Here is a 13,273-nt window from a genome sequence, read left to right on the forward strand (position 1 = left end):
AGTACTGCTTTCTAGTCATCCCTTCTCATATTGAAGGAAAGTATGTGCAGAAATATTACTGGAGAATCAGGAAAATATTCCTTAGCCTCTAACACTTCATTTTCTAGATAGTGTCATTGAGGAACAGAGCGTTTCCATGAATTGGCAAAGTCCCATAGCTCGTTAGTAACAGGATGGAGACTTGGCCTTTAGACCTTCAGACCAGGGTGCCTCCCAAAATACGTGCTGCCTGGATCCCCAAGCAGGGGACGTGTTCTCGCCAAGATGCCAGAGCAGCACCTGCCAGCAGGCGGGCACAGTCCCAGGACAGCAGGAGGAGGGAGGACTCGGGTCTGCGTGGATCTATAACCCGTTTCCATGGCGCTCTGCTCCAGCTTCTCAGTTGCTAAGGTCCTCCATCCTTCCTCCTTTTCTGCACCTGTGGCCAAAACTGCTGACTCCGGGAATTCAACCGCAACAGAAAACAGATCGATTTGTGTGGTTCAAGGAGAGCTAAAAACATTTTAAAAAATAATATGCACTTCAAGGATGATGCTCCGGGCAAGCTTTACCACCATCAAGCAGGTTTCTCTTTCTCTATTCACTGCAAAGCAAGTAAAAGGTATTAATTGTCCTACTGAGAAAATTCACATTTAGGAAAGTTGCAGAGCATTCAAATTAGACCGTCATGAATTTTATATTCAAAGATGTAAAAACCCATAGCTGTAAGATGCTAGACTTAACTCTTTTTTCAGACTTCTGAAATAGTCAAGGGAAAAAATTTAGCCCTTGATTTCATTAATCAATCAGTTGGCAATATTTCTTCGGTGTTCACTGTGGGTCACAGCCCTGCCTGGACAGCTGAACGGTAATGATGAAAAAACAATTTTTACAGTTTAAAAAAACCCTAAAAATATCTATTTACTACCTACTGTGTGTTATGCAGTAAGTTTAGTGCTGGGGATGTGACAAAGGATCACATGGGGTCCCTGAACTTGCAGGTACGTGGCAGGGAAGAGTGGGATCACATAACTTAGTACAAAACTCTGTGGTTCAGACATAGAGATCAGACTTGTGGTTGCCAAGGGGGAGGGGGAGGGAGAGGGATGGACTGGGAATTTGGGGTTGGCAGATGCAAACTATTACATTTAGGATGGATAAACAACAAGGTCCTACTATATAGCACGAGGAATTATATCCAGTCTCCTGGGATAAACCATAATGGAAAAGAATATTAAAAAAAGAATGTATGTATGTATAAAACTGAGTCACTTTGCTGTACAGCAGAGATTGGCACAATATTGTAAATCAACTATACTTCAATAAAAAAATTTAAAAGTCCGTGATTATATGAAGCAAAGTGCCGGGTGAACACAGAGGAAGCAATTCAGCCTGCCTAGGAAGGAGAATTAAAGGTGAGCAGACGTCCCATGGTTTCAAAGGTAACAACGAGCAGTGGCACAGAGGCCTCCCTGCCTGTCTGACTAGGGGGTTGGGGGGGGGGGGACACAGACTGTCCTCAAATCAGGTTTTGTTCTGAAGCTTCCTTGGAAGTTATTGCAACTGCAAATTATCTGCCCATGGAAACTACCTTGCCCCAAAGGAGCAGGTCCTCAGACTCACCCCAGACTAATAATAATGCCTAAATTCTGAGTTTGCAACTCATAAGGAGACCTAAGTTTTATTAAGTATGTACCACAGGCTAGGCACCACACCAAGGGCTTTACAAGCACCATCAGCAGCCCTCTGAGCTAGGTACCATTACTAACAACTTGTTTTACAAGTGAAACCACTGAAGAACAGAGAGGTTAAGCATCTTGATCAACATCACACAGCTACTATGACAGGCCAAGATGGGGATCTAAACAACCAGGCTTTAGAGCTGAGGCATATTTCCCCTTGGATGTCAGAAACCATACACTACAAACAAAAGAAGGAGGAAGAGAAAGAATCTTTGTGTTCTGTTTCCTGTGTAAGGAGCTAGCCCTAGGAACGATGTGCTACTTTTCGTAGCAGAACTCTTCTTGGTAAACCCCTAAACGCCCAGTGGTAGTCTGGCCTCTTAAGATACCCCTGGCATCTAGACCTTCTCCACATCCACCATCCCACACTGCTCCCCCCCATTCAGCTAGGTTGCCCATCCTGCCCCAACTAAGCAATAGGAGAGAAACAAGCTATTTGAACCAACTTATACAAACACAAGGATGAGAAACTGTCCTCTTATTTTTCCACAGATATTTACACTTTAAATGAAGAGACTTGTGGCTCAAGGAAATGTGGTGGGAAAAGTGAGAAGGCGGCATAGCTGGCAGCACAGGGGTCCCTCCTCAGGGTGGGCTGCTCTGCGGTGAGCTGAGCCTGCAGCTTTCCTCACGTCCAGAATCCAGAACCGCTGCTTGGTGGCTCCACAACAATAAGCTCGGGCAGAGCCAGCTTCATGCTTCTTCCACATTATCCCACACCCCCAGCACCCATTACTACACAGTCCTCAGATCTGTCGCTATAAATCGGGAAACTCCAGCAGCTCTCTGGAGGGTAGTGCACCTCCTCCCGACTCACATTCTGCACCTCACATTCGGGAGCTGCTGGGACTTGAGTCTGGTCCTGGGTCTAGAAGCCAAGGGCGGATGGCGGGGTAGAAAAATCAGAGGTGTCTGCAAGGCACATAAGTCACCCTCACCTACAGGAGGCACAGACGGAGATTTGTACACGAATATCCCTTCTCTATTCTCATCACTGCAGCAGAAGCCCATGACCAGCCAAAATGAAGATGACATTCCCCAGTCTCCCTTGCAGTCAGGTTATGTAAATGACATTATCCAAGTCAGGCTAATGGAATGTGAGCAGGAGTGAGTCATGTGACCTCCAGGTTGTGTCCTAGGATGGTGAGGAAAGGGTTCCCTCTGTGTGTCCTCCGTCCATCTTCCAGCTGGACGTGGACGTGGGAACAGCAAACTTCAGCCACAGGGATGGATGCAACTCCGGCGGGACAGCAGAGCTGTGACGGCCCCGTTGGACCACCTCCCAGAGCACAGTGAGCATGCGCACTGCAACCCGACTGTCACGTGAGGGAAATAAAGTTCGTCTCATCTCAGCCTCATTACCCTGAGAACCTATACTGAAAAGGGGACTCGTCTTTGCTTAGAACGGGCTGAAAGGGCCACCTATCACCCAAAGAAAAGAATCTCCTCACTCCCAGGCCAGGATTGCACATTTGCCTGGCCGAGGCTACGCCCCGTGGTGGAGGTGGGCGTGGCCACATGGCTCCCCCAGATTTGCTGCGGGGAGGCTGGGATGCGATGGGCAGAAGAAAAGCACCACGTTCTCCTCACCGCAGAGTAGATTCTGGAAGGGGCTTCAAGCTGGGGAAGGCACATGGCTCAGCGGACGGGTAGGATGGACAGAGGCCAAGAGGCCAAGACGGAGGCTTGAGGCCCCTCCAAGACTGCAGGACATACAGGATGTGAACCCAGGCAACACTTCTGCCAGCCAAGGCGAAAGAGCAAAGACAAACCTAGGGGACATCTATGAACACGGTGCGTGATCTGGACAGTGGTACCAACCTGTGGGCAGTGGTACCAACCGTCTCATCAGAAATGTGCAGGTTCAGGAGTGGAAGGAAAGCTTGCTCTGAGCACACGGGAGGTGGCTCAGGGCAAGGACAGGATGCCTGACATTGATGGAGTCAAGTTTAGGGGGCGGGGGGGTGGTAGTTCAGAGAGGGAAAAAGTGCCCAGGGGAGAATCCTCTGAGTTTGGGTCATAGAGAAAATAACTCCCTAAGAGAGCACTGAAAGTCTCAGCAAAACCTTCACCCCCCTGGTGACAGGTGAAATTGCCACAGAACTAACCACACGGATACACCCAGTCCATGCTTTGTTATGAAATGTGTGGAAAGTTTGAAATTCACATAGAAAAAAGTTGAAATATTCCCCCATAATATCCTAGTTTAATGCTAACGTGTGTCTACCAGTAAAGCTGAAAAGAAGAATTCAAAAATAGCAGGTTATGAATCAGGAGACATCACCATTCCATATGATGAAAAGAAGCAAACCAAAATTGTATATTCTGCAGGAGCCTGGAAAAACATTTTTAAATTGATAGTATGTATAGTTTTTTAAATCTATCAATAAATAGGAAAAATGCAAATTTGCATGTTATCACTCTTGAATTCCCATTAGCTAGTTATTAGACAGTTCAAAAATTATGAAATTGCTACAAACTGTGTGTCTGATGTGCTCTCTGAACAGACATTTAGCGTGTGGTCTCCTCATTTTCTTGATCCTGCCATGTCCTAATGGGTCTAAGAGGCCAAGTGAGGGGCTGGTGAATGCAATAAGCTTCCTCTAGGTTTATCTCTTACAGCCAAATATTGTTTCAGTGTTTTCCAATTCAACCTTGTGTTTAGCCTCCATTCAATCAGATATTGGCTTTATTTTGTTGATCTGACTGCATGTCCTCAAAACAACTGTGTAAATCTACAAATCTTACAAAATTTAATGTTTTACATTCTATACATCGTATCATCATATTCTTCAATCAAGCGCTCTTAAATATGCAGCTACACTTACACTATTCTAAGTTCTCCTGGACATTTATGGAAAAAATTATAATATTACACTGTTACTATGCAACTTTATAAACAATTAACTGGTAGTAGCATAGGATCTGAAAGGGAAATGTCCATGTAATAAACACAGAGAAACTGAAAAATAAGATCATATTAAAGACTATGAAAATGATGGCATAGCATCAGGAAGACAAAAGTAAACATTGTCAGTATAGTTTTAGGGAGAATCTATTATTTAATGAGAATGCAATGCAGATACATAGAATATTGAATAAAATGTTGAGAAAAATCCTGATCATTAAAAATCCTCCTGCCACACACAAACCAACTTTCAATCGCATAATTCAGCTCTAGATTTCAGTACTAAACTGCTTTCATACGAATCCCATCTACTCAACTCAGGTTCCTTATGACTCATGTCACCACCTGCTAGTCTGTTAACTTCTACGCAGACTTTCCTCAAGCCTTCCTGCCACTATACTCACAAAAGCAGTCATAATCCCTCCCTTTAAAAGTACCTGCAGTGTGTCAGCCATTACCCAAGGTGTGCAGGAAGGAGGTATTAATATCTCCAATGTGCAGGAAGAGAAACAAACAAGCCAAACCAACCCTGCAATCAGAGCCAGGATGTGAATGGAGGTCTCTTAAATTGCACCCTCTTCCCCAAATGATAAGCAGGCACACATGGCCTGTAGGGGGACAGACCCAGTGACAAACTATGGGGTGGACACATGGCTCCAGCTTTTACTGCCCAAGTGACAAAATGATCTTGCCTGTCTGTTTACGAAATATTTTATTTTAGATTTAAGCTATAAATTCCCAATCCTTTTCCCTAGCACTCTTGTCCTTTCTGAAAGTGATAAATAGTATACACCTATCTAAGGCTGAGAAGGTGTGATGGAAAAGAAAATGATATTAAAGCTGCCAATGCATCCTTCAGCAGCTGAGACCGCCTATCTCTGACAGCTACAGCAGAGGCCGGGGAGACTCTAGGCCCTGCTCATTGGTAATTCTTGGAGTACGTGTAAGTGCGATTACAAAATGACACGCGTTACACGGGAAAATATATTACACAATACAGAGGAAATTACGTTTAGATATAGCCATACTCGTACATATTCCAAAAGTGACTCCGAAGTTTTGCTCATTTTAATCCAGCTATCTCTAAAGGGAATTTTAGAGATTCTTGGTGGATTTGCAATGTTATCCAAGTGTGAGTTGCCCTCAGAGCACTAGCTGGTTGGCTGATTCTTTTCATAATCTACACAGTCTCCTGTTCGGCTCTGATCACTTCATTTAGGGGAAGCATAAACTCGCGATGCCTTGTGACTCTTCCCCTCCTGGACCAATCTGTTCTGTCCAAGCCAGGCTCCCCTCTCCTCCCCACAAAATAACGTTAAGTCAGCTCTTCCAGGAAAGACATTAGGAGACTCCAAGCAACAGCAGGCGAGATGGAATGAATGGTCAGCAGCGTGTGAATAAAAATATGCCAACCGGTTCCCAACCCAGGAATGGACTCAAACCATATACTTAAAGTTGGGTGGGACAGTAGAGTCAAGCCAAAAGAAAATAAATGTAAAAATATTTCTAAAGTGCTCAACAGTGACCAGATATTATTATAATTATTAAAGATTGCATAATATTATGGAAGGTTTTGTCTAGGTTCTCTTTCATGTAAGGTTTAAAGAAAAAATAATCAGGGTGGCTACCCAAGTACTCATAGACAATTTTGGAGATCTTTAAAATTTTCAGTCTCTATTGATGTAGGAAAACCTGCCACTGGATGTCCACTTTGGATGATAAACAACATATTATATCGTATCATATATATCATATCATGTGATATATGACATCATATTATATTATACTACAGTTTTGTTCTGCTTTAAACACTTAAGAGCCACCTAAACTGCATAAAAGAGGCCTGATTTCACTTATCATTTCTCTGTAAATTTCTTTTACAGAAAAAGAAAGAACTCAAACATCGAATTAAACACAATGGCAGTTAATTTTTAGCATCCATCCTTAGGTGAAGAGACTAGGGCATCCATGTGCAGAAACATTTCAACAGTCCATTGAAATGATGTTGGAGGAGTGGTTTTAAAGAGAAATGCATGAGCTTCTGCAAATGCTTGGCTTTGAAGGCTGCCTTAGCCAGATACAAAAATAGACGGCTAAAACGTAAAAATCGATTTTAATGGCAAGCGGATCACTGCACTCTCCATGCCCAGGATATTAGGGAAACCTGAATATTTGATTTAGTAGCACCTTGGGAGCAGGCGGACCTGAAAACCCTCCAATAACCTTGAAAAGATCCACTTCCTATAGAAGAGAATTGAATGCCCGAATCAGGCGACACCTTCCCAACCGCCTTTCGCCCTGCAAATCAAGTACAAAGACTAGAAGGCGCATTAGCCGTCGGAAGTGGGTTGTCTTTCCTCACCGACCAGTGAGGGGTCAGTCGGGGGTCAGAGCTCTGGTCCTCCCAGGAGCTCTGCTCTCATACAGGCAGGGGGCTAGGTCCAAGGTTCAAGTCCTTCCCCTTCCTCCTCCGGGGAGTGGGGAGCCACAGGAGCTAACATGATACGGCCCACCCCGCGCGCACCCTTCCACACACACTCACACACACACACAGGTTAGCCTCCCTGAACCCGGAAGGCGAGGGGAATCCAGAGGAACGAGCTAGAAGGGAAGGCGGTGCAGGGCGGCGGGCGACGCGGCCCTCCTCTGTCCCCGGACGCCGCCATCCCGCCGGGAAGGTCGGGGGGCCACTGGGCGCAGGTGCGCATCCCGCCCCCGGGCGAGCCTGGCTGGGCCCCAGCGCTCCTCGGGCGGTGACCACATCGCGGGGCCCAGGGGTGCGGGGAGGAGGCCAGGGGGAGGGGCAAAGGGGCCAGGCGGTGGCGGGATCCCACCACGCGACCGTGGTCGCCGCTCCTCCCGGCGCCCCTGGGAGCATCTGGCTCTCGCCTCGCGACTCTGGCGCCAGAACTAGGAGTGTGCCACGCCCCGGCCCTCGGGAGGGCAGAGCTCAACAATCCTGCAGAAGGACTTTTTGGTGCAGACCCCCATGATGAGTCGGAATGACACGGCCCCCACCCCAGCGGCCGCGGACCATCGGGGCAAGCGAGCTGGGTCCTGAGAGCGCCAAGCTCAGCACGAGGTCCCTGGCCATCAGCGGGTAATCCCTGCTGTCCTTTCGCTCCGCTAGGTGTGCGCCGCAGGAAACCACCCGCCTGACTCTTCCGACAGTCCCCAGGAGCTGCCACCCCGCCGAGACGGGGGAGGAGGGGAAGGGAGGTGGAGGGACTGCGGAGACCGGGGGTGGGGCGAGAGGGGGGAGCCACTCCCCACCTCACTGACAACCGCGAGTCGACCCCACACCGAAAGCCTCTGGTTAACCCAGGCTCTAGCGTCCACTCGGCAAATAGGGAATGAGCCAGGCACGGCGTCGGCGGGCCCCCAGACAGGACGCGACCTGTGAAGCAGCCACGCTATTTCCCCAGATCGCTTTCCCAAAGGCTTTTTTCTTCTCAAACTCAAGCAAACTGGCGGGGAGAGAGGCCCTCAGCAGCTTCGTGGGAGCTGCGCTCCTCACCTACAGGAGCGATGATCAAGGACAAAGATCCCTGCAAAACGGTCCTGCCCTGAAATTCAGGTGGCAAAGAGGCCGAGGCTGGCATCCGTGCTGGTCCCTCCTCCTGCCCGAAGACCAGGCCTCTCGCCTCCGGCTGTTTCCACTCGGCAAGCCTTCTCGGTTTTCCGCGGAGGTTTCTTGCCTGTTAATACTCGACTACAAAATTCCCCCCGGGAGCTGGGATCAACCCTCAGGAACCCCTCCAGGGCCCCCCTTCGATTACCTGCTCAAAGAAAACACTTAGCACAGGTGGGATCTTGATTCCTCCACCTCTGGCAAAACGGGAAAAGGTAGCTTTTTCTGCACAGGTCAGGCTTTCTTTGTAAATGCAATTGCTACTTGGTAAGAAGTGTTATCTTTTCTAGCTCTGGTGGGGACAGGGGAGAGCTAGGCGCCCACAGCCACCTTAGGAGTGGGGTTCAGCGTAGCAGACACGGTCTACTAGAGGAGAAACTCGGCAACTCTCACTCCAAGCCCACCGCCGGGCCCGTGTCTTTGGACCTGACACCAGTGGCTTTTCACGCCCTGCCAGCCGCGTAGAAAGTGAGATCCTTGCCTGGGAGTCGGCGAGGCTCCCTTCTGGCCCTCCCTTAAGCCTCGGAGTCCCAGTGCGACTCTCTAACCGGCGACAGATCTGTCTGGACGGCGCCGGAGTGGGGGATGGGTCTTGGTGTCTGCAGCCTCCGCGACCAGCACTTTTGTTGTAGCGGCTTTTGTAAGAGAAAAAGAAAGTAAGCAACTTGGGGACACTGCTTCCTGGCGCCCTCCTGTTCTTTTCAGAACGACCTGAGTCCTTCCCTTCTTCCGTCACAATGGCTGGGATATTGGATAGGGGAGAGGTGGCCTAGGAACCGTCTGGTTCACCGTGCACCCTGTGTCTAGGGACAGACGGAGGGGGACTCTTGTACGATCCTGGGAAGGGGGTCTACAACTGCCTTCCAGCCAGATGCGCATCCTTTGTGCACGAGTCAGCACTCCACAAAAAATTCCACGTGTAACTAAATTCAACAGTCTCCAGCACAGGCCGAGCCCGGTCGCCCGGACTCTGCAGCTGGACCGTTGAGAGAGACCCCGCTCGTGGAGACCCCGCTCGTGGAGACCCCGCTCGTGCGCTCCGACGCGGAAAGTGCCAGTGCCCGGCTGTGGCACCGGGACTGCGGCGCGGGTTTTCCGAACCGGGTCCCGGGCACTCGAGCCAGTGACCCGGGTTTGCTCCGAAGCCCGCCCCCTCACCCTGCAATCTCGGAAAGCGGAAAACACTCACCTACTGCCAGGCAGACGGGGAGCAGCAGCCTGAAGATGAGCCCGCACACCACTTCCGAGGCCATCGCGTCCGTCCGGCGAGTCGGAGCAGAGGGTCGCTAGGACTGGGCTGCCAAGCCCATGCCCGCCTAAGGCCTCCTGCGGCCGGCGGCTCCCAGCCGCCCGGGCATCGCCTCTGCGAGTGCCGCCGCGCTGTGCGCCCCGAGGGCGCGCTCTCCACTCCCGGCCGCCCCTCTCCGCTCTCCCGGCCGCCGCTCAGCAGGCTCTAGGAAGCCTACTCGCCGGGCGCCCGACCCCGCAAGGCCGGCCCATCCGGTGTGTACTCCCCGATCCGGCGCCGGCGGCTCCTGCAGCGGGTGGCGGAGGCCGGAGCGGGGCGGGGTACGGGGCACTTCAGGAGGGTCCCGCGAGGCGGTGCAGCGAGGAAAGCGGCGAGAAGGGCGTGCTGTCCTTCTGTCGGCTCCTAGGTTGTCGCTTGGGGGTGGCGGACAGTCTTCTCCGCCGAGCCTCCTCCGGAGCGAGGCGCCTGGGCTGCCGGCCCGGCCCGGCCCTCGGCCTGGGCTCCCGGAGCGGCCCCGGCCCCGAGCGGCCCCGCGGCGGCTCCCCCAGCGGCGCGCGGCTCAGCCTCTGCGCCCCCGGGCTTCGGCCCGGAGAGAGCTGGGCGCGCGCGGCTCGGCGCAAGGAACCATCCCCGACAGCGCGGGGCTAGCTGACGGGTCCGCTGTGGGACGCGAGTGGGGGCAGAAGTCGAGACGAAAGTGCGCGAGGGGCTCAGGCTCCACTGGCTCCTCGGCGGCCTCGACTTAAACGAATAAATGAAAACCGAACGCCGCCCGGCGGCCAGCGCGCCCCCGCCCCGCGTGGCGCAGCCTCGCCCTGGCGGCGCAGCCCGGCTCCCGGCGGGCGCGCACTTCTCCACCTTCAATGAAACTTTCGAAGCCGCGCTCGCGGACGGGCGTGCGCGCCGGCCAATGGGAGGGCGGCTCGGAGCTGCGCGGGGTCCCGCCCCCGGGCGGCTGGAGGCCGGAGCAGGGTCGGGTCGCCGGAACCCGGCGTTGGCGAGCCCGGGCTTCCGAGCGGGGTACTTGGAGCACTCGCTCCCCAGACCCGCAGCGCTGCTGGGTCCTGTCCTTCTGCAGACAGAAGGAACCATCCTGGCATCCTGTCCACAGGGCGCGCCCCTGAGCTCAGCCCAGCCCAAGGAGTTCTTTAAGGCTCAGGAATCATGCGCGGGCGACATGAGAACAGAACAACTTTGTGGGACTGTCACGTGTGCCAGGCCCACACGTGCCCACTTGCACGGATTGAGAATAGAAACAGAATTAATCCAGACCAGTGTCCTGCCCATATAGAACCTGGTGAGAAGTGTCAGCTCTGACTGGGCTCTGGGAAATCCTGAGTCTCCAAGAATGGGCATAAGGGTCAGATGCGCACCCGCTCTGTATATTTTGGAGAAGTCTTGTTTTCGCCTCGGATTTGTTTGTTGCTTTTCATGGCCCCTGGGAAGAGAGTATACTGATTCCCTTCTCTCCTCATAACCTCCCTTTTTCTCGTTCTCTAGGTAAGATCTAGAGAGATCTGGTTCTAGCTTGGAGACGACAGCGTGTCTCAGTCCCTCATCTCTCGATTATCCAGCAGCGGGGGATATCCAGCTTCAGCACTGTGGGAATCCTGGGGACCTGAAGTAGGTGATCTGATCTGTAGGGAGGACCGTTCAGAACTGGCATTTCCATCAGGAGGACAGAGAGGGAAGAACTTGACTTCCACTGCGCACCAGCCTTCTGGGTTTGAATTGGTTTTACATGATGGAAAAGTCTGCTGATGGAAATTATGCAAACCTTGGTTCTCTGTGTTAACCAACCAGGTCTCCCTTTTTTGAGATACAGTAAGCTTACGTTCTGAGCTCAGGTGCCTTCACAAATTCGCTGAGAATGACAAATACACTGTGAACCATTACTTTTTTATGAAGCCACGAAGCAGTCAAATCTTGTGAAGACACCCAGAAACTTAGACTGTTTGTGTGCTCTGGAGCCCTGGAGAAGCCTGGACATCGGAACCTCAAACAGCATGCCCCACACTAGGGCAAGAGAAGATAACAGGAACTTAAATTATCAGCAAATCTGTGACTACTGCCAGGAGGTGTTTTGTGTTTTGTAGAAGCCTGATGTCAGTCTGCCCCTATTTTCCAAGTTAGGGTCAGGGCTGGCACTGTGATGTTCCTAGGTGGTGTCATCTCTGTCCCTGTCTCTCCCTCTCTCTCGCTCTCTCTGGTACAACTTGTTCTTGGGATCTACTTAGGAGGTCAAAAGCCTTCCTGTATTTTACATAACACTGTGTCACCACATGAATCCTCAGTTTACTCTAAATATTTTGTCATTTTCTTCGTAGGTTTCCCATACTAACAACTGTCTAGATGTCTTCAAAATCGCTATCTTAGATGCCTGGCTAGGAGAGGCGCAATCTTACCTGATCCACCTCCTGCTTCTTCTGCCACTCTGTGTGCCAATTTGGCTGTTTGGTTTTTAGAGGTTCTAAGACCTGGATCCCACTTCTTTGTCTATGAACACATAGGCTCCAGGAGTTTCCGTTGTCTACATTGTACTTAGAAGGGGTGCTCCCTCTGGCTACAGGTTACAGGCACCTGGGATCTTCTCATTAAAGTGCTTGGTCTCCACACGCAGAGATTCTGACTTGATCCTGGCCCCCATGCCTGTGAGCTTGGGAAAGCTGTCAGGTGGTTCTCAGGTGCACAGTCAGAGGAGAGAACCGATGTGTGAATCAGGACAGTGATTTTCAAAACTAGTATTGCCCAAGCAAAGCCACCTTTCTGGAGCTGTGTTTTCACACTGGGGTTACACAGGTCTGCACAGCAATAGTCAGTGGCATTGTCTTTACAAAGGCTGTTTTACCCTAAAATTTCCCCAATCTGAAAAGCAGTGGCTGTTATCTAGACAGGCTGATTTTGAAGGGTTTTCCAGCCCACAGGATACTGATCCCCTTGGTCGGAGCCCTGCTTGGCCAGCCACCTTTGTCCCCCATCTGAGCATGATCTTGCCTGAAACCTGGCATGAGGTATCAAATGGTTTGGGGAGAAAATCAACTACATTGAATACTCATAAACATATTGTTTTGATATTTAATGAGCACCTAAAGCATATGACCCCAACTTTCGCACACATGATGAATCAAGCATTGGTCACTCCAGGTGTCTCTGCATCTACATGGAAATCAATGGCTTCCTCGGGTCCTTATTGAGACTTGAATGCCACAGATTCCTCTTCTGTAAGTTGAAGAAAGTGATACACGCTACCTCATACGGAGCGCTCTGCAGATGGGATAACACCCAGAGAAACCTGGAGCACAGGCATCATCCAATGAGCAGTAGTGGCTATTATTAGTATTATTATTACTATTGCTATTGCTATTATTGGAAAACAAGGACTGTTCCTGCATTTCTGAAGCTGTTATGCTGAAACATGTTAACTGCTCTGATAGTCAGATGCCCTGGCCCTTAGTAACATGTTTAAAAACTGCCCCACAGTCGAGTGATAGACATTCTCACAAGTGTTTGAGTTTTAGCTGCAAAGAATATGTCACTTTGTGGCTTATGTGGGTTTCATCTCACCTGTTTAGCCTTTATCTTTTCTGAACTTGGTTTAATGCTACCCCAATTGACAAAATCATTCAGAAACACCATCCTTGTCCCAAATGCTAATTTTCTCTAACGTGCTCTATATGAAAACACAGAGTTAATAACCTTTTTCAGTCTCAACTGGTAACTTTACCAAACAGTGTTTCCCAGAGGAATATAAAAGTTGTCAACTT

The 13,273-nt window shown here is 50.5% G+C and overlaps 1 protein-coding gene across 1 annotated transcript in view; it reads right to left on the minus strand.

The window, feature by feature from the left end:
- The window catches only part of PIEZO2 (piezo type mechanosensitive ion channel component 2), a 350,107-nt gene extending 340,578 nt beyond the window's left edge, over window positions 1–9,529 (minus strand). The window contains exon 1 of the mRNA XM_061169133.1: window positions 9,450–9,529. Coding sequence (XP_061025116.1) covers window positions 9,450–9,513 — 64 coding nt within the window. The 5' untranslated portion in view covers window positions 9,514–9,529. The remainder of the gene's footprint in view (window positions 1–9,449) is intronic.
- Between the last annotated feature and the right edge of the window lie 3,744 nt (window positions 9,530–13,273).

This window comes from Eubalaena glacialis, chromosome 15 (genome assembly GCF_028564815.1).
Source record: "Eubalaena glacialis isolate mEubGla1 chromosome 15, mEubGla1.1.hap2.+ XY, whole genome shotgun sequence".
Classification (NCBI taxonomy): domain Eukaryota; kingdom Metazoa; phylum Chordata; class Mammalia; order Artiodactyla; family Balaenidae; genus Eubalaena; species Eubalaena glacialis.